The sequence below is a fragment of the Lycium ferocissimum genome, chromosome 1, assembly GCF_029784015.1.
Source record: "Lycium ferocissimum isolate CSIRO_LF1 chromosome 1, AGI_CSIRO_Lferr_CH_V1, whole genome shotgun sequence".
Lineage (NCBI taxonomy): Eukaryota > Viridiplantae > Streptophyta > Magnoliopsida > Solanales > Solanaceae > Lycium > Lycium ferocissimum.
Window position 1 is genome coordinate 66,288,228 of NC_081342.1, and position 22,498 is coordinate 66,310,725.

Consider the following 22,498-nt stretch of genomic DNA (forward strand, 5'->3'; position numbering starts at 1 on the left):
AAATTAGCAGGAACCTATATTTAGAGGTATAATTTTTGTAACTTATATTATTTTTGGTCTTTTACAATCTTTTTTTAGTTTTATAATCTTTTTACAAGAGATCTTCATTTTTTACACATAAGAGATCTGAAAATAACACATAAGAGATCTGAAAAAGAAATTTTCTTCTATTCAAATTGTAAGAGGTCAAGAGATCTTATTTCCTCATAATTGTGTAGCTTCTTGAGGTGTAATATTTTTATATCTTTTTAGTGTCTAGTGCAATTTTTTTGTATTACAAATTTTAGAATTTGATGAGACTTTCTTGGTGTTTATAATTGAATATTTTTTTTCCCCGTAAAATCTAACGGACAAAATTTAATAAATACTTAACAAAGACTAAAATGTTAACTTTTGACAAACTTAAAGGAACAAAATCGTTCGGTGAATACTGAAGGAACTATTTCGAACATACTATCAAACACAAGGGACATTTTTTGTCAATTGCTCGACTTTTGGGAGAAGGGGAGGAGGAATTTGGGGGAAAAAGAGCAATAAACAAAAAGGGGATAAGAATTAATTTTTTAATTTTAGAATTAAAGAATTGGAGACGGTTTGGTTACCGGAATCAGGCTTATTCCAGCATAAAATTTGACATTAAATTTTATTGGGAGGAAATTTGGTCTTTTACAATTTGAATAGAAGAATGTCTTTTCCAGATCTCTTATGTCTTTTTTTCATATCTTTTATGTGTAAAAAATGAAGAACTCTTGTAAAAAAAATCATAAAACTAAGAAAAGTTTGTAAAGGGCCAAAAATCCATTTCTCCCTCTCTCATATCAAAATTATAATTTGGATAACCTTGTTTTCAACCAAACAGTTATAGGTTAATCACGTTATTCTTTTTTTTTTTTTTTTTTTTTTTTTTGCTTTTCCTAGTTTAATTGTTTTATTCCTCTTTTGAATTTTAAAACACAATTTCCACCACAAAGACGTCGAGAAATCTTACATATATAACTTATGTTTGTTTCAGCTTTAAGTCTCAAAGAATTGAGAAACAATTGAAATCCAACGCTGCTAGTCACATTAAAGGGGGGATAGAAGAGTACTAGCTAGTCAATAGCCAAATTCATTAGATGTACAAGTATATATAACTAGTCACCCCCTATCAACAACTAAATCCTTAATGCTTAGTGCAATCAGTAGGCAAGAATGAAACTTTGTTGGCCACAAGATCATATCCAATTAAGAAATTCATCTGTGCCAAGTTTCCGAAAATAGCAACTTTCTCCTCAGGCACCATTGTAAAACAAACCAAACCTTCAGCCACTTGTGTAAATGTATTAATTGGTGACAACTCTACATCCGCATTTGTAAAATGTGCGACAATCTTAGGAGCATCGATAGTGCCATTCTTAGAGGCGTAACATACCTTAAAAAACCCAGACGGATCATCTTTCCTAGTAGCATTAATCGAAGCCACCAATGTTTTCTCCAGATTCGCGTAAAAATCAAAAGGGACAAAAGTAACTGTTGTACCTGAATCTATGATAATATTACCTTGAGCTTTGGAACTAATTTTAGAAGATTTAAATGGTAGAGTCTTATTTCCGACGCTAATACTTTCCAAAGATAGAAAATAGAAGGTTTCTTGCTCTTCGCTTTTTATCAAAGGAGTTGAAACGACGCCGGGGCCCGACACAACAGCACTTTCACCAAAATTGATATGACTAGTTGAGTTGGAATTAGTTGATGTTTCCAATGGGATCAAGCAATAGGAGAATTTCCCTTTGATTTCTTGATTCATTTGGTTGACAATTGAGACATTGCCACCACCTAAGCCAATGATTCCAGAAGTGGTATTAGGGAATGTGCCAGCATTGGAATGTCCACAACCAAAGGCAATGTTAGGAATTGAGACATTTTTACTAGAAGTAGAAGCAAATGTAAAAGTTTCAATAGAAAGATCGCCAGAGGTAGCAGATAGGTCACCATAAATCACTTCATAATTACATGTATTATTGTTACATGAGAGAGAACCTACTTCTTGACAAAGTTTATTTCTACAATCAACAGTTTTATAAGAAGAGCTATTCTTGGGATTGAAAAGAGGTGCCAATTGTTTGAAACAATCCACACAAGGCTCACATTGTGTCCATGTCAAATCGCTGCCAGTGTCAGCAATGACAAGAGTGTCTACCGGGGGAGTTCCAATTGAGATTTTCATGAGGTATTCACCTAGGGTTGGAGTAATAGTTGATTGGATTGGATTAACAGAGCTTTTCTTAAAGAAGGAAGCCCGAGAGAATGACCGGTGAAAAGCATTCTGAAGGAGTTCAGATGGAGTGTTTGATGGGTTGTAAAAAGGTGAAAGAGGAGAATCGCGGTGGATCAGATCGAGACTGAAGCCATTTTCACTTTTATGGCAAGAAACCAAAGAAAGATGGAAGAAGGCTAAACAGACTAATGTAGGGATAAGAATGAAAGCTTTAGTTTTAATCTCCATGGCTAGGAGTTTGAAGAGTTGACAAGGTTTTTGAGAATGATGAGAGATGATGAAGAGGAGACAATGTTTAGTACCATTTTATAGGGGAAAAAAAATATATGCCAAGACTAATATGGTAACTAATCGGTTAAAACAATGGAATAGGGGAGAAGGTGAGATTTTGTTACAATTATACAGTACAAGAGTATGAAGTGCAACGTCTTGGAAAGCTGAGATTCACTTTCCATAAAAAGCATGGATATATAATTATGTAACTAAGGAAATACTATATCTAAATAGATTCATGCCATATATAATCCTTATTTTCCTTCCATATTTTGTACTTGTAATTAAGAATGTGTATAATACAATCCATTGACTCTCTAGACATTAATTAATTATTAACTTTCTTTGAAAATACAACTTGATAATAATAAAATGGGGATAATATTACAAACATCCATTGAGATTTGACTTCGTAATGGTAACTTCTTTAGTAATTTGCAATAGTAGTTTACAGTATTTTGATTTTTTTAATTATAATCCTTTTTACTACCATTAATGAAAAATATTATAATTTAACTAATTTTCATCGTCCTCCTCTTTCCAAGAAAATCATTTATTAAGCTTTGTCCAACGATATTATATTTCATCCTTTTTTGAACGACACTGGAAAATTTCAATAATGTACAATCTGGCATAAGAAATTACATCCACGTAGCCATATTTTTAAATTACATCTGCATAGCCAATTTTTTGCGGTATACAACATTATACAGTAATATACAACTTTATACACCTACAGTACATAATGTATAAACCTTATATAAAAGTGTATAATAATGTATAAGACTAGTATACAATATTATACAAACTTATACAATTGGTATTTATACATGAGTGGGGTTTATACATAATGTATAAGTGGTGTTTATACACACTTCTATACCGTATAAAAATGTATAAGGGGTGTTTATAAACACTTTACTGGAACCCTAGATCTGGTTCGCCGGCGCAGCCCAAAAACGTCATTGACTCGTGATCCGATCTACTGAAACGGAGCTTTTCACAATTAGGGTTTTGCTCTAAATCAAATTCCAATCGCCGTCAACTATGGTTGGCCCTAAGCCCTAGCCGTTAATGGAGTTTCCCGACGCCTCCATGTTCTGCCAGTCAAGTCGGTGATGTGGTGGTGGTCGGAGCTCATCAAATTTCTGAGAGACAGAGACGAAGGGTTGTACAGTGGTGGCTCGCGGTGGAGGAGCAAAGCAATGGAGCTCGCCGGAGGAAGGAAAAAACATAAGAGTGAAAAAGTGGCTACAACGAGTAATATAATAAAGATGGGCTAACCAGGTAATTACTTTGCCATAATTGTCGTACAGTGTTTTTTTTTTCCATTAATAGCTGTCTCATGTCACATTTTGATTATAGATTTAAAGCTTTCACTATCTCTTTCTATGCTCTACTTACAAGATACTATTCCATCGATATGTATCTATATAACAGATACTATTCCATCGATATGTATCTATATTCTCTGTTATATGTCTTAGTTTTGAAGCACTACAAGAAGAAGACGACGATTATTTAAAAAAAAAAAAAAAAGACGACGATGATAGATGTTGATACATATTGACAGAACACGTTTGGATATGAACAGAAAGAGCAAACATTTTACTTTTGCTAATTACCTTTTATTCATGGCATAATACATAAATAGGCCCTCAAACTTGGCCTCAACTGGCAAGTATGCCCTCCAACTTTGGGTGTGCACAAGTAGACACCTCAACTTGTATAAAGTTGAACACGTAAACACAAATGCTGATGTGGCACATAAATTTTGGAGGTGTCACGTCTGTGCCACGTCAACATTTGTGTTTACGTGTCCAACTTGTTGAGGTGCCTGCCACTTGACACACCCAAAGTTGGAGTGCATACTTGTCGAGGCTAAGTTTGAGGGTATGTTTATGTATTACGCCTTTATTCATCTCTTCAATTTTAAAACAAAAGAAAGCTCTACTTTGGTGACGATGGTGTCACCACAAAAGATGTCGAGAGGTCACCACAAATCATGTCCGCCAACCATTAGTTTGAACATAGAAGAAATATCTGGTAAAGTCTTGGTGATCAAAGTACAGTCACCATTACTTTGTCAGCGACACACGCCATTAATACTATCATTTTTCTGTGACAATCTTTTTGTGTCACCATGAAAGCCCTTACTTATTTTGGCGACTAAGTTGGATATCTTGGTTTTATAAAGTTCGATACTTGTCACTTATCAGTTGTGTAAAGGTTTCATAGGGGTTTAATGGCCCTAGCTACTTCACACATTGTCTTAAGATTTTGAATTGGATGTTCAGATTCTTTCATACACCCCTGCTACACATGTAACTATTAACTTGCATCGCGTTCATGTATATACCACATGCCTCCAACTCAAGCTATATATGTATTTAGTTGACAAATCTTAAAGATTATGTAATCATACACACCCAACGTAATTGCGCATGGATGTAGCTTTTCACTTGACTTAAGCCCTGCTGCTTCATGTCATTGCTCATATAGTTGCTTGGGGAAGTATTATTCTTTATATATAGGGAAAAGGGTCAAAAATACCCCTCTACTTTGGAAAAAGGGCTAAAAATATCCTCCAAACTTATTTTGGGTCAAAAATACTCCTCCCATCCTTAAAGTTTTCAAATATATTCCTGTCTTGATAGAAATTATTCCCCAAAATAACCAGAAATCATTTTTTAAACCCGCTCCATCATTTAAACCCGACTCAACTAAATAATAACCCATAAGATCCCCTTGTTCCCCCAATACGTAGGTTTGAAGTTTGAGGGAATTAGGGGATCTTATGGGTTATTATTTAGTTGGGTCGGGTTTAAATGATGGGGCGCGTTTAAAAAAATGATTTCGGGTTATTTTGGGGGATAATTTCCGTCAAAACAGGGTTATATTTGAAAACTTTAAGGATGGGAAGGGTATTTTTGACCCAAAATAAGTTTGGAGGATATTTTTAGCCCTTTTTCCAAAGTAGAGGGGTATTTTTAACCCTTTTCCCTTATATATATTCATTCTGGAAATGCAAACCATATTCTTTTATCTTGAAAATTGGTCATTTACTTTTACTTCTGAACATAGAAATTCATTGCCATGAACAAGGAGCCATGTACAATATTAATCTAGAGTCGATTTGGTTTATGTTCCCATAATATAATCTTGTAGAAGCTGTTAAAAAGTTACCAGAAGAATAAACAAGGAAAGATAACCAAAACATCAAGACTAACAACAAATGCTCATTGAACACATAAAAGGTCTCTAAGCATAAGATTGAGATACTTCTAATCATATTAAAGTCCAACAAACATAAAGGGGGAATAAAAGAATACAAGCTATTCGTTACATGTATTACTTATCACCCCCATTCACAACCAAACCCTTTAATACTTCGTGCAATCAGTAGGCAAGAATGAAAGTTTGTTGGCCACAAGATCAAATCCAATTAAGAAATTCATCTGTGCAAAGCTCCCAAAAATAGCAGTTTCCTCCTCAGGCGCCATTGTAAAACAAACGAAACCTTCAGCAACTTGTGTAAATGTGTTTGTCGGTGACAACTCCATATCCGCATTTGTAAAATGTGCGACAATCTTAGGAGCATCGATAGTGCCATTCTCGGAGGAGTAACATACCTTAAAAAACCCAGATGGATCATCCTTCCTAGTACCGTCTATCGAAGCCACCAATGTTTTCTCCAGATTTGCGTAAAAATCAAAAGGGAATATCGTAACTGTTGAGCCACAACAGATTATAATGTTACCTTGATGGCTGGAATTGATTTTAGAAGATCTGAACGGAAGAGTCTTATTCCCCACGCTGATACTGTCTAAAGTTAGAAAATAGTAGGTTGGAAACCGTTGGCTTCTTATCAAGGGAGTTGAAACGACGCCAGGGCCAGCCATAACAGCGTTATCACCAAAGTTGATGTGACTAGTTGCATTGGAATTTGTTGATGATTCCACAGGGATCAAACAATAGGAGAATTTCCCTTTGATTTCTCGATTCATTTGGTTGACAATTGAGACAATGCCACCACCTAAGCCAACAATGCCAGAAGTGGCATTAGTAAACATTCCACTATTGGCATGTCCACAACCAAAGACAATGTTAGGAATTGAGATATTTTCACCAGAAGTAGAAGCAAATGTGAAAGTTTCAATAGAAAGATCACCTCCACTATGGGATTGGGGTTCCTCATCATAACTCATGTCGTAAGTACATATATTATTCTTACATGAATATCCTACTTCTTGACAAATTTTAGTGTTGCAACCAAGAGTTTTATAAGACGAGCTATTCTTTGGATTGAAAATTGGTGCCAATTGTTTGAAGCAATCAACACAAGGCTCACATTGTGTCCATGTCAAGTCACTACCAGTGTCAGCAAAGACAAGAGTGTCTACCGGGGGAGTTCCAATTGAGATTTTCATGAGGTAATCAGCTAGGGTTGGAGTAATAGTCGATTGGATTGCAGTAACGGAGTTTTTCTTGAAGAAGGAAGCCCGAGAAAATGACCGGTGGAGGGCATTTTGAAGGCGTTCAGATGGAGTGTTTGATGGGTTATAAAAAAGGTGAAAAAGGAGAATCGCGGTGGATAAGATCAAGAGTGAAGCTTATTAATTTTTGACAAGAAACCAAAGAAAGATGGAAGAAAGATAAAATGACTAATGCAGGAAAAAGAGTGCTAGCTTTAGAATTAATCTCCATGGCTAGGGATTTGGAGAATGATGAGAAATAATGAAGAGGATCATTTGTTTAATACCCATTTTATAGGTAAAAGAACGTGAAAACTATGGGTGGTCAATAACACATTGTTTGGAACGTTGTTACCCACTGTGTTGTATTGTATTGGTACTACAATTACACTGTTTGCTTTTATTGTTATTTAAAATGGATTGTATTGTATTGTTAAATTACGTAACAAATAAAAAAATCTCATTTTATGTAACGACCGATTTGTTGTTATCCCTTTGTTACCTAATTTCTCTTTCCAATTATGATTTTACTTAATATTTCATAATCCTATTTTCTCCTTTACCTTATATTAACTCATGCAAATATCCTCACCTACGCCTTGTTCGTTCATTTGTCTCCTTTTCTTACATTATTTCTGTCTCCCTTTGCGTTTTGGTTGTAAAAGAAAACGTTACTGATTTCAGTTAACTTATTAATTATCAAATACTGTTCTCAAGTGCTATTTTGTTCGTTTATGCAAGCATGCCAAGAATTGCAATATCAGATTGGAGAAGTGCATAAACTGTTGCTTCTAGCCTTCTACATTTGATTTATAAAGAACTTCTAATGGAATAAAAAGTGCTTGTATTACGTATTGTTTTTAATAGTAATAGCCTATTTTTCATTAATTTTGTCACAATTTGCATGAATTTAACAACCTAATTTACTTACAAGGCATAATTTGTGACAAGTTAACAGAAAAAGTTGTTTAAATTATTTTTATAAGTAATATTAATTATTGATAAATTCAATATTTACAATAGTTTAGGGTATTTTTAGTAAATTTACCAGTTATAATACAATATGATACAGTCAAACAAATGATAAAAATTTTACTCCCTCCGTCCCAATTTTTGTCACACTTTTCGCGTTTCGAGAGTCAAATAAGAAAATCTTTGAACGTGATTTGTTGGTATGCCTTTAAATATTTTTAAATTGATAATATAGTGACTTATTATAGTACTTTTTATGTAGTTTCTAAATATGTAAATTATTTCTCAAAAAACTTAAAGATTGTATGTTCGAATTCACAGTCAAAATAAAAATATTTGAATCTCGAAATTCGAATGTTATTAAACAGCAACAAATGATACGGTCTATTCAAACATTATCTATACAAAATAGTACAATACAATACATTATGAACCGATGAATAACAATGATCCAAACACAGTGTAAATGGAATATGGGAGTGTGGTTGAGCAGTGGGAAGATGAGTTCATGTTAAAGATATCAAATGTAAGAGTATAAAATGAAACATCTTGAGAAGTTGTTTTAATAAGAAGTTTCACTTTCTATAGAAGATATGGATGTAATTAAGGACTATTATATCTAAATATTAGAATTAGATTCATGTCATTTACTTCTTCTTGTCTCTTCCATCTTTTTCCTTAAGAAGGTGCATACTACAATTCACTGACTTTCTAGACATTAATTGCTTAATTAACTTTTCTTATGAATATTTTTTTAAAGGGATAATTTCGTCATAATACAAACATAAATATACATTGCAATATAATGGTCCAAGTACAACATTGCAAATCTGTAACCCAAATAAATTAGGTATAGATCGGATAAACGAAGATTTGTAGTCCCTGTTGGAAGAATTAACTTATGGTGACTCTCACGTTATGAAATTACTAAAGGTGACATGTGAGGACCACCCCAACTCAAAACTCAATTAAATTTGGGATTAAGGAGATTGGGGTCTAAAATGTATTTTTTAAAACTTCTTAACCTTTTACAAAATACAAAAACCCCCCCAACTTAATCACAAAAAACCCACCAGCCCCCCTTCCTCCTCCCACCCCTCCCCACCCCCACCCTCACCCCCTCATTTTTTTTTTTTTTAAGTTTTGATTTTTTTATTTGCTTTTTCACCAGCCACCGCCTTCCTTCTCCCACCCCTCCCCCCCGCCCAACAACAACATACCCAGTTGAATCCCACAATGTGGGGTCAGGGAGGGTAAAGTGTACGCATACCTTACCCCCACCTTGGAAGGTAGGGAGGTTGTTTCCGAAAGTCCTTCGGCTCAAAAGAAACAAGGGAAAAGAGTCAGATACGGACAAGCAAATCAAAACAATGCGAAAACGAGAAATAACAAGAGCAAAGAAGTCATGATAAAACAACATGGATAGACAAGACCCAACACATAAAAGCAGTATATTAATACTTCCTAATACGGGAAAGAAATCCCCGCGGTCCCCCACTAGCCCTCTACCCTGATACTCGACCTCCACCCCCTCCTATCCCCGGTCATGTCCTCGGTAAGCTGAAGTAGCGCCATATCCTGCCGAATTACCTCTCCCCAGGCGTTCTTGGGACTACCTCTCCCTCTCTTCAGGCCACCACTGCCATCCTCTCATACCTCCTCACTGGCGCATCAACGCATCTCTGCTGCACATGGCCGAATCATCTCAACCCCCCTTCCCGCATCTTATCCACCACAGGGCCATACCCACCTTGTCCCGAATCACTTTATTCCGATTCCTATCTCTCCTGGTATGCCCGCACATCCATCTCAGCATCCGCATCTCTGCTATCTTCATCTTCTGGACATGAGCTTCCTTAACTGGCCAACATTCCGTCCCATACAAAATATTCGGTCTAACCACCGCTTTGTAGAACTTTCCCTTTAGTATAGGTGGCACCTTTTTATCGCACAACACCCCTGATGCGAGTTTCCATTTCATGCATCCCGCTGCAATGCGATGTGTGAAATCATCGTCAATCTCGCTATTCCCTTAGATGATCGACCCGTGTACTTGAAACTTTCTTTTTTCGGGATGACCTGAGTATCTAGCTGCACATCCTCGTCCTCTACCTGACTCACACCACTGAACTTGCACTCTTGCAGTATGCGACGTGTGAAATAGTCAATCTCGCTATTCCCTTAGATGATCGAACTTCAAACCGTTCTACCTCCCTCGGCTGCTCGAAGCGCCAAACCTCCTTAGTCCTCGCTCAACTTCGCGTTAACAACAAACCTCCGCTCGTTAACGCTTTGCTCCCACTCGTCAATAAGCACAATGTCATCTGCAAACAACATGCACCCCCGGCAACTCTCTTGGAATATGGTTTGTTAGTGCGTCCATTGCCAAAGGAAAAAAAGGGGCTAAGAGCGGACCCCTAGTGTAGGCCCATCGTGACTGGGAAATATTCTGAGTCACCTCCAACCATCCTCACCCGGGTCTTGGCTCCATCATACATGTCCTTAATTGCTCTAATGTATGCTATAGGAACATCTCTAGCTTCCAGACATCTCCACAGCACCTCCCTTGGGACTTTGTCGTAAGCCTTCTCTAGGTCAACAAACACCATGTGCAAGTCAGTCTTCTTATCCCTATACTGCTCCACCAACCTCCTCACAAGGTGAATGGCTTCTGTAGTCAAATGCCCGGGCATGAATCTAAACTGGTTCTCTGAAATAGACACTATCTTCCTCATCCTCGCTTCCACCACTCTTTCCCAAACTTTCATCGCTTCCCCCCGCCCCAAAAAAAGAATTTTTTTAAAAAAAGTTTTGAATATTTTTCAAATCACAAATGTATGTTTTGTTGTTAATGAATTTCTGAAAAATTTCCAACTAGTAATAAATATGTTACAACAGCTCTGTAACATGTTGGGCTTATTCAAAAAAGTAACAGGACTTGCTGCAACAACTAGTTAGTTGTTGAACATATCATAACTGTTAATTTGTACTTTTCGAGCTGACGAACAATTATTTATAAGTTTGTATTTATGTTCTAGGTGGATTATGGTGGATGATGAATATTATGTAATTTTGTTATATATATAATATGTTCGATATGTATTTTAGTTGTTCAAATTATATTCAGTAGTTTTAAATAAGTCATAAAGTCATTGCAATAATCAAGGAAGTTGTTGCAACAGATTCCTCACATGTTGGAAAAAATCAAAAAGTTGCTGAGGTTGTTGCAACAGATTCCTCACCTGTTGCAACAAATTCCAAATCTGTTGTTAATAATCATATAGTTCTTTGCAGATGTTGCAACAGATTTCCCATCTGTTGCAACAGATTAAACAACTGTTGAAAATTGTTACACCCCATAGTTTTGTACTTTGAATTTATACGTGATTGGATGTTTTAAGTATGGACATTGGAGTTACCTCCAAGGGTATATGAGATTAAATGCGTCTATCTTATGGTTACGAGGGTTTAAGCTCATATTATAAGCTATTGGAGGATTGGAGAGCAAGTAAATTAAAGGAATTGAGTTTTTGGAATTTTGGAGAAAAAAATAAGGGGCAATTTTGGCCCAACTTTGAGGAAGAATATCTTTTAGTATATGAGGAGTTTTGAAGCAAAGCAAAAGCCTAAATTGAAGTTCATGAAGTCTAGTTTCCAATGCAATAAACCGCTCATCAAAACGACGTCGAAGTAGATAATTGTGGAGGTTACAAGTTAAGCGGACAGAGTAGGGGACTGCACTGCGGGAACGCACAACGTCGCGCGCTGCTACAGTGCTACAGTGCCAACCGACTTTACTCCACTATATAAGGGCTAAAATTCATCTTTTTCTCCATAATAAACTTCCCAAATGCTCTAGAAAGCTCAGCCAACATAGGAGAGCTTGTATACACCACAAAGTAAGGATTTTACATAATTTTCAAGTGACGGAGTATTAATCGAGGTCCGGGTAACGTATAGTTGCGATTATAGTTTTTTTTTTTTCCCTGTTGGAGTTGACTTGGATTCAAGAAAACAATGAAGATTTTTCTATTCTAGCAAAAGTAAGTTATGAATCTCTTTTTATTAATATTGATTTAGGAATATTTACGAGAATTAGAGTTATAATTATTGCGTTGGTATTGTTGGCGTATGGATTGAGGTTTGAAGAAAGTTTTGGATGAAATTGTGCATATTTATCTTGTAGAATCTTGATGATATTGTTGTTGACGTTGGTATTTGTCACACCCCAACTTTTGATAGGGCATGATAGACACCCGACCCTTACTTAGGGCCGAGCGAACCCGCTGGTTCTCGTTATACTCATAATCTTACTGGACTCTTAAATCATGAAATGAGTGCATAATGAAAGCTTTTCAAAGACATGCTTTTCGTCTTTCTCAAATCAAGTAAAGTCTGTAATCATGTGAAGTTTGTAACATAATGCATAATGATACATCGGCTTACATAGCCGCTTACAAGACTGACATATTATATACGTGACTCTGTCTGCAAAGTCTCTAACATAAATCAAGATACCATAACATAGATACTCTGACTCGGCAACACTCCGGAAGGAAATGGAGCTCGCCAATCCAGCTGGAACGTCTTCTACTAGTATCCTCTACTCATCTGTATACACCTGCGTGGCATGAAACGCAGCGTCCACAAGAAGGGACGTCAGTACGAATAATGTACTGAGTATGTAAGGCATGAATAACAACATAATATAGATATGGAAGGTAACATAGAATAAGAGAGATAACCTGTACATCTGGATGCCTCATAAGGCGGATGTCATGCATGCTTAGCCTTTTAAAAAAATATTTCTATACATATACATAGTACCATGCCCGTCCATTAAGGCTCGGTGTCATATATATATAGTATTATGCCCAGCCATTAAGGCTCGGTGTTATCATCATTATCCCGCGTCCGGGCCTCCCGCGTCCGGGCCTCCCGCGTCCGGGGCAATATCATAACATGCCCACTGCAGTGGTGTGCACATCTACGTGACATGCCAGGCCGACTATAGCGCGGCGCGGTGTGAGAAAATACATACATACATATATATAAAGCATGCATGAGAGCCCAATCAAAGCTACGACTCTATCGGAGTGACGTAAGGTCGGTAACCTTCGATTTTCATTATGGAATTATCATCATCGCTATATCTCACCTTGAAGGAACAATTATTATAAGGTGAGATCAACAACAATGAATAAAATCGAGACAATCATGAAATAAGCTCAATAATCTCATAATAGTATTAACATCATAAGCTTTGGAATTTCTAGAATTTAAAATCATCATCATCATAGAAACATTCTCATCTTTAACATCGTCATTCATATTGTAAAAACATGTCCGTTGTTATTGTCATAAAAGCTTATAGAATCATAAATCGTTGACTCGGAAAATAGGGGCATTTTGAGAAACATTTATGGATTATCAAAAAAGAAGTCATGCCTTTGAATCATGCATTCTAACTTTTAGAAGTATGGAGGTTATGAAATATATGTAGGGAATTATAGCATAGGAGTTTCTAGAAACAGGATCATCGTCATCATAAAGGGATCATGGGACATTTGGAAAACACCTATTGGATTCATAAGAAAGGAATCATGCCTTTAGAAGAAAGGGACTAGCCTTAACATACCTGTTCAACCTCCAGTTATCCACACTTATTCATCCGAATTCGTGAGTCTACATTTAAGAGGATTCACACTATCATTAGACTCATCATAGTATACTTATACTAAACTTTCAAGTCAAACTACTCTATACTCTGCCGAAAATCGGGCAGCATCTCCCCTATTTATATGCCTAGCCCGAATTCTCAATACCAACAATCAACAACCAATAACAACAATAGAAACAACAACCTCATTACTACCAAAATATTCCATCAAATACACCATATGATATTTCCTCCAACTCCTCCACAAACGAATTCGCTACATAATTATTCCCTAAATTTATCTCCGTAAATAAGCCTTAAATGATACCAAAAGAGAAAGATTCATACCTTACTTCCGCTAATACCGCGATATCTCCAATACTTGCCTTACTCCCAAGCCACAAATTCACCGCAACACAATATTATAATCGTAACTATACGCCGGCGGAACCCGAATCCAGAGATTTTTACTTAACTCGCGTTGAAATTTAATGGAGGGAAGGTTGGAGAATTCTCTAGAATTTTTGGGAAATATTTTTGGGCTGATTCTTGGCTGAAAATGAGGGGTTAAACCCCTTTATATAGTTGCTCCGAAATCACTGTAGAAGATCGTTCACCGACTTATCAGAGTAGCGATTCATCGTTCATCCGCGGAAATTATTTCGAGACCTAAAACTTTTATACATCGATCTCTTTATTTGCATACTTGGATATGTCCAAAACCCCATACGATCAGTATAACTTATTCAACATCCCAAACTTAGCAAAACTTTTTTTTTTTCCGATTCGTTTAACCTCCAACCTTCGCGGCACTTACTTATCACTTGTGAACATAACATAAACACTTATAACTTCAAACATAATCCTGTCCTTTGAACTTATGTGACTAACCTATGATGCAACTCAACGCACGAGAATATGGGATGTAACAGTATGGTTGTTGTTGTTGTTGTTGGTTGTTGGTATTGTGATTTCGGACTAGGCATATATACAGGGGAGATGCTGCCCGAATTTTGGCAGATTCAAAATGGATTCGAATTAAAGGCTTAAGATGAACATGTGAGGATGAGTCTAATAATATTGTGAATTGTTTTATATGTAGAATATGGGATTGCGATCGATCTTAAGTAAATTTAAGGACAGGAAGTAAGTTGGAAAGTTGAGAAATAAGCCTCCAGGTATGTTTAGGCTAGTCCCTTTCTTTCTAAAGGCATGATCCTTTTGTTATAAACCTTTGTGTCATACTCATAATATCATTGGTTCCACAAATGCTAGAAGTCCACGAATCTCATGATCCTTATGATGTTATTGAGCTTCTAAAGGAATGATTTTTTTCCTACCAACCCATGCATGAATTCCATAAAAATCTTCATTTCCAAGAATGTTAGAGATTCATGACTCTTAAATTTTTATGATGCTAAAGATGAATAATTTTTTTTTTATGATAACCATGATGATGATTATGAGGGCGTTATTTACCAAAGCTCCAAGGCATATGGATTTCATGTTATTATGAGATGATTTTATTCAGAGAGATTTCCAAGTACATGAGTTTTATATTATTATGAGATGATTGAGTTTACTTTACAATTTTTTAATTTCCTTCATTGTTGGTAATCTCACCTTATGACCCTTGTTCCTTCAAGGTAGGATAAATGATGATGATTGATCCATAATATAATCGGAGGCTACCGACCTTACGTCACTTCAATATAGTTATGGCTTTTGATTGGGCTTTCATGCAGGCTTTATATATATGTATGTACTTTCTCACACCGCGCCGCACTATAGTCGGCCGGGCATGGCACGAAGATGTGCACACCACTGCAGTAGGCATGTTATGATATTGCCTCAGACGCGGGCTAATGATGATAACACCGAGCTTTAATGGCTGGGTATGATACTATATATATGACATCGATCCTTAATGGTCAGGCATGGTATTATAAATGTATAAAAATGGATTTTTAAAAGTTAAGCATGCATGACATCCGTCTCAAGAGGCATCCAGACGTATCGGTTATCTCTCTCTTATTTCATGTTACTTTTCATTTCTGTATTATGTTGTTATCCATGTCTTACATATCAGTACATTTTTCATACTGACATCCCTTCTTGTGGATGTTGTGTTCATGCTCGCAGGTTTAGGTAGTCGCGAGCGCCCGCGCGCGAAGAGGATCCTCCTCGGTGAGTCGCGCGCTCCACTTGGTTCGGAGCCACAGTCTATTTTGGTATGATATTTTGATTTGTACATATGGGTATGACGAAGCCTTGTCCCATCCTTCCTACAATTTATATTCCATAGCGGTCTGTAGACATTTGTACGTAGTTAGCAAGTTATGTAGCCTTGCCAGCTCTATGATACTCGTGATGTTGTAGCGACCTTGTTGGTTCGAATATGCACATATATATTGGATTACCGGATATTTTTATGTTGGGCCCTTTCTGCGTACAGGTATTCTTTGACTTATGTTATATGTTGTTCAAGGTAAATGTTAAGTCAGGTGGTTCCCGGCTTATGGGTCAGAGCCCATCATGCCCCTCGTTGAGGCGTGACAAATTAGTATCAGAGCAGTTCCGTCCTAGGGTTGTCTACAGACCGTGTCCAGTAGAGTGTTGTTTATGGGTGTGAAGCGCGCCACACTTATAAACAAGTGGCTGCGAGGCATTTAGGAATGATCGACCTTCCTTCTCATCTTAGATCATGCGATAGAGCCAAAGTCTAGGAAAGATCGTTTCTGACTCTCTTTTGTGCAGATTGATTCAGATAAAGAGGACGATTTCAGATGATGGGGGTGCAAGGAAGTCCCCCAGGGTAGATTCCGGACTAGCATCACCCCTGGGGTAGAATAGGAGGAGCCTTAGTTATTCTACAGAGACTGATCCTTCCGAGGACGTTGAGACGACTCCCCCAGAGTTTGTGACCCCTGTAGAGGAGGATCCATTAGAGGACAGTTATGAAACAGAGCCGTCTGAGGGTTCATACGAGACCCCAGTGGAGCAAGAGGCTCCTGAGGTTGTACCAGATTTGGCTCCTCTAGTTTCTCTTGTAATGGAGCATTTTGTTAAAGCAGCTACTAGCGTGAGTGTTACAAAGGTGCTGCCCTAGTCCCGTCCCGGACTTCGGTCAATCAAAGAAGGGCCGCAGCATTCGTACCCTATGGACTATAATGGAGAAGACGAGGAGGAGCAGATTAGTAGATGGCAGGAGGATCACGAAGGAGATGTTTCACTACACAGTTCCCCTGACTGGGATCAGGACGGGCCGACTACAGGTACATGGGTCCTTTTGTTAACACTTCTTGTGTCATGTGTGATTATTATGGGATATTAGCTGATTGTTGGTAAGTGAAAATTTTGAAGAAGTGGATCACCAAAGTAATTATGGATAATTGTGACTAAGACATTTTGATATTGTTAGCAACCCCGGAAGTAGGGATGAAAAAGCAATCGCATGTGTTGATTTATGACTGCGGCAATTTTCTGGACGGTGGGAAATTTCAGAGGTTATGATAGTATTTACCCAATCGCGAAAGTTAAGGGCTTTTCCAATCGAGGGAAAAAATGTATTACAGAGTTTTATTTGGGTTTCTTTTAGAACTTCAAATAGATGTTCAAGGATAAGTGACGAAGACCAAATTGTAATAAAAATGATGGATGAGATTCCTTTAAGGAAAGGTATCTAAATCTTTTTAGCTAATGTGGTGAAGGTCATTTGACAACCCGAAATATATGAGTCTTATGATTATCTTATGAGACACTACAGGTACGGATCAAGTTGGGTATTGAAGTTAAGGTAGCAAGTGCTACAGGATAGGTCGATATTGTCCTTCTCCAGTTATTAAAGTAAAGTAATTATGATACAATAATACTGGGGAAAGAGGAATATGTATATATAAGAGTAATAAGATTATGATATCATGAGGAGAGAAGAAGCATGAGTAAGGGAAGTATATTGCTAGTAAGGGTTAAGTAGAATTCTTGAGAAAAGGATTAAGGCGTTGGTAGAGATGAAAAGCCGTTCGGGTAAATTTCTAAAGTAAGTAAGCAGAGAGGAGAGAGGATGAAAAAATGTGATAACAGACAAATGTGAAGGCCTTGGAAATAGATCTGGATAAACAGGGTTGAAGTATAATGACGATGGGTATGGATGTAGTCCGAGATGGAGAAATCAAATTTTACGAAAAATGCCAAGGGAATTTCGACTCTTAAGGTACATCCAAGAGGACAAAATATGAAGTCATATTGATACGTTCGCCGAGGAAATGGACAAACCACTCCCCTAAGAGACGATCCTAGAAATGGAAAGGATTTGTACTTCTAATAGAGTATTTACGAATTCTGGGGCCAATGCGGTAAAATGGCAAGGTGGAGAAGAGTGTTTTATAAGCGAGGAAAGTTAAGCAAGGTTTTAAGCGAGAGTAAGAAAAGTGGACTAATGGATTGGCCAGAAGAAGTTATGTAACCATCAAGGACAAAAGGAATGATAATAAGCTAATAAATCTAGCAAGAGGTAAAACACCGATAATCGGAGATAAGAGTCTTGGTAAGAAGTATAGAAATTTGGTCATAAAGGAAATTGGAAGAATGTACGAGGGATGTGTGTGAATACGGGTAAGTTTTAATATCGTGAGGGTTGGACGAAGGTAGAAGACGAAAAGAGTACATCTTGCGAACATTTCATGATAAGCATAGGAATTAGTAAAAAAATTTGAAGAACCATGATGCAGAACTGTGACGCAAACTATTAAGGACGATGAGACAATATAAGTTAAGCTAATGAAAGGATGAATCATGAGAACGAATAGTATAGCATAGATGTGAATCAGGAATTAAAAGAAACAAGAACCTCAAGGATCTTAGTAAAAAAAAAAAAAAGAGTAGTCGGGAATGAAGATTACGGCTGAAGGAGCATCGTGTAAAGACCCTGACAAACTTTGATGTCACCATTAATTCATTAGCTTAAAGGATTAATAATCATGAAATGAAGAAGTGGTCTAGGTGTCTTCAATAAGTGTAAATCCTTGACTTAGTACAAATGTTCAGCTAGTAAAAAGGAAATGAGTTAAACCAGACAGTGAAGGAAAATTCCGATATTGTATGGGATAAAAGAGTTAAAGGACCACTAATGTCAGTCAGATGGCTACCAAAGCCGGTTAACACTCGAATGTTATTAATATATGAGAACGTCCCTAAAGAGGGGAAGCCAAATTGAGTTTCAAGATGAATTACAATAGTCTTAAGCTCAGAAAGAGGAGCCAAAGTTTGAGAAGTATAGATTTACTAGCAGAAAGTGGGAATGGACTAAATGTAAGTGTATATATATATATATATAACAAAGATGGAACAATAAGCATGATAAGGTGAAGAAGAATTAACAAACAAAAAGAATAAGTCTTGTCAATAAAGTACATTGTGTTTCCAAAGCTATGGTTCGAGCCGCTCTCACCGGAGAAAATATGAGTTACATTTAAATATGCAGTGAAGTTGGCCACAAGGTAATAAAGAAGAAAAAGAGCGGCATGATGACCAGGGATGAGTATAAGGGACAACCTGGATCACTAAAAAGGAAATTCTAGTAAAAGAGGAGATAAAAGTTTTAACAAGGGGGAATAATTATAGAAGGTTGTGATTAAATAATATTTTATTCTAATTTCACGTTTATGCGTTAATTATGTTAAGATTCAACGAAAGGAAATTGGAGGAAGAGTTCCAAATACGAAGCTGAAGATATTTGAATCATAAATTGGCATAAGTTGTGATTGTTAGTATGATATGAAGGTAATCTTACTATGAGAGACAATAATAATGATGAGGAAGTGTCGCATACAAGTGTATAAGGTATTGTGTTGCGGTTGTTGTTGTGGATGGATTATGGAAAGAAGTCTGGTTGATTGAGTCCAATTTGAATATAAATTTCTCGGCTACTCAATATACATGGGATGAGCAATCTGAGGTAAAGTAAGCATCGAGAGTAATAACACGATAGTACGGAAAAAGCTAATGCAAATCATCTGAGCATTATAACAGATGGAACTATGATGAGATTGTAAGGAATTAAGGATTCCGGCCAAGAAACTAAAAGGACATGATATGGTATATATAAAATCGATCAGTACTAAGAGGGATAATCTAAAATAGCACCAGAGAAGCAAGCAAGGAAATGTACAACAACCAAATAAGAAAGTTGTTACTGGCAGAGGAATAAAGAGCTATGAAACAGGTTGGGCTAAGTCAACAGAAGGGGAAGTCATGGAAGTAGTCGGAGAAAAGACCACAAGAAAGGGGTTCAAGGATATAAATTGAAGAGATGGATATTTAAGAAATTAAGATATCCACTTGATTGACAAACCGAACGACAGGTAATTGCTCAGAATATGGAAAAGACTTATTAAGTGAGAGTCGGGCGAAGGTCAAAGGAAAAAGGAAAACCCCAAAGGGAATAATCAAAGGATATCGCATTTGATCAGGACAAGTTGGTGACAGTGGAACCTTGTGGGACCAGAAAAATAATGGCTCTTATTGGAAAGGGATGAATGAAGGCTACAAACAAAGTAAAGAGTGAAACGATTTACATTCGTTGCATGACAAGGAACCTTGGTTAATTTTCAGCAAACCTCCAAATTCACCCCAATTTATTATTCGGAATAAGGATTAGAAACTTTAAGACTGATTGAAGGAAAGGAATCATTACAGAAGAGATTTGAGATGTTCTGAAATAAGTACAAAAATTTCTATAAACTAGCCCAACTGCAAGAAGTCCAATTAAAGGAAAGAGGAATCAAGTGAGAAATTTCGGTGTTAAACTAGTTGAAAGATAAAGTACCGTAAAGACTAATTCGACTACCATGGAAAGAAAAGGATGCTGCAATATGACTAGTTTTGAGGGCATCTTAAGGGGAAGGAATAAGAATAAGTTAAACTCCAAGAAGATAAAAGTATGGGATATCGGTGAAGCATAAGAAGGATACGAAGAGATCGGAGAGAACAAGAATCCCTGAATAAAATGAGGGTAGGATCAGAAATTGGATAAAAGTATGTAACAAAAGTGTAGACAATGGAGGTGAAGAGATAACGAGAATGACTAAGCACGAAGAGTTAGCAAAAGAGGGGCGACCTTGAGCACGAGCATAAAATTTTGCCAGGAAAGAAGAAGGATAAGTGGCGCAATTCCAATAAGTCCAGTCTTAATGAGCAAACCAAACTACACGTAAGTAGAATAACTATCAGTAAATACAGGTAAGAACATTGACATCCACCTCAAAGCGAACTCTATTTCAACATTTGAGGACGAATGTTTTTGAGGGGTGGGGGGGGGGGGGGAATGTTACACCCCGTAAATTTGTACTTTGAAATTTATAAGTGATTGGATGTTTTAAGTATGGACAGTGGAGTTACCTCCAAGGGTATATGATATTACATGCGTCTATCTTATGGTTACGAGGGTTTAAGCTCATATTATAAGCGATGGGAAGATTGGAGAGCAAGTAAATTAAGGGAATTGAGTTTTTGGAATTTTGGAGAAACAAATGAGGGGCAATTTTGGCCTAACTTTGAGGAAGAATATTTTTTAGTAAATTAGAAGTTTTTAAGCAAAGCAAAAGCCTAAATTGAAGTTCATGAAGTCTAGTTTCCAACGCAACAAACCGCTCGTCGAAACAACGTCAGAGTAGAGAATTATGGACATTACAATTTAGCCGGGCAGAGCAGAGGACTGCACTGCGCTAACGCATAGTGTCGCGCGTTGCTACAGTGCCAACCGACTTTAATCCACTATATAAGGGATAAAATTCATCTTTTTCTCCATAATAAACTTCCCAAATGCTCTAGAAAACTCATCCAACATAGGAGAGCTTATATACACCACAAAGTAAGGATTTTACATAATTTTTAAGTGACGGAGTATTAATCGAGGTCCGGGTAACGTATAGTTGCGATTATAGTTTTGTTTTGTGTTGGAGTTGACTTGGATTCAGGAAAACATTGAAGATTTTGCTATTCTAGCAAAAGTAAGGTATGAATCTCTTTTTATTAATATTGATTTAGGAATATTTATGAGAATAAGAGTTGTAATTATTGCGTTGGTATTGTTGGCGTATGGATTGAGGTTTGAAGAAAGTTTTGGATGAAATTGTGCATATTTATCTTGTAGAATCTTGATGATATTGTTGTTGATGTTGGTATGGTTGTTATTGCTATTGGTTGTTCGTATTGTGATTTCAGGCTAGGCATATATATAGGAGAGATGCTGTCCGAATTTCGGCAGATTCAAAATGGATTTGAATTAAAGGCTTAAGACGAGCATGTGCGGATGAGTCTAATAATAGTGTGAATTGTTTTGTATGTAGATTACGGGATTGCGAATGATCTTAAGTAAATTTCAAGACTGGAAGTAAGTTGGAAAGTCGAGAAATAAGCCTCTGGTATGTTAAGGCTAGTCCCTTTCTTTCTAAAGGCATGATCCTTTTGTTATAAACCTTTGTGTCATACTCATAATATCCTTGGTTCCACAAATGCTAGAAGTCCACGAATCTCATGATCCTTACGATGTTATTGAGCTTCTAAAGGCATGATTCTTTTCCTACCAATCATGAATGAATTCCATAAAAATCTTCATTTCCAAGAATGTTAGAGATTCATGACTCTTAAATTTTTATGATGCTAAAGATGAATAATTTTTTTTTAATGATAACCAGGACGATGATTATGAGGGAATTATTTATCAAAGCTCCAAGGCATATGAATTTCATGTTATTATGAGATAATTTTATTCAGAGAGATTTCCAAGTACATGAGCCTTATATTATTATGAGATGGTTGAGCTTACTTTAAAATTTGTTAATTTCCTTCATTGTTGGTAAT

At 36.7% G+C, this 22,498-nt stretch overlaps 1 protein-coding gene and 1 pseudogene across 1 annotated transcript; both read right to left on the reverse strand.

Moving 5' to 3' along the window:
* Positions 1-972: 972 nt before the first annotated feature.
* On the reverse strand, positions 973-2,500 carry LOC132030761 (aspartic proteinase CDR1-like). The gene has a single exon (XM_059420504.1). The coding sequence runs from the start codon at positions 2,483-2,485 to the stop codon at positions 1,163-1,165; it is 1,323 nt and encodes a 440-aa protein (XP_059276487.1). The 5' UTR covers positions 2,486-2,500; the 3' UTR covers positions 973-1,162.
* A 3,413-nt stretch (positions 2,501-5,913) lies between these two features.
* LOC132066543 (aspartic proteinase CDR1-like) lies at positions 5,914-7,237 on the reverse strand (annotated as a pseudogene).
* Positions 7,238-22,498: the final 15,261 nt, after the last annotated feature.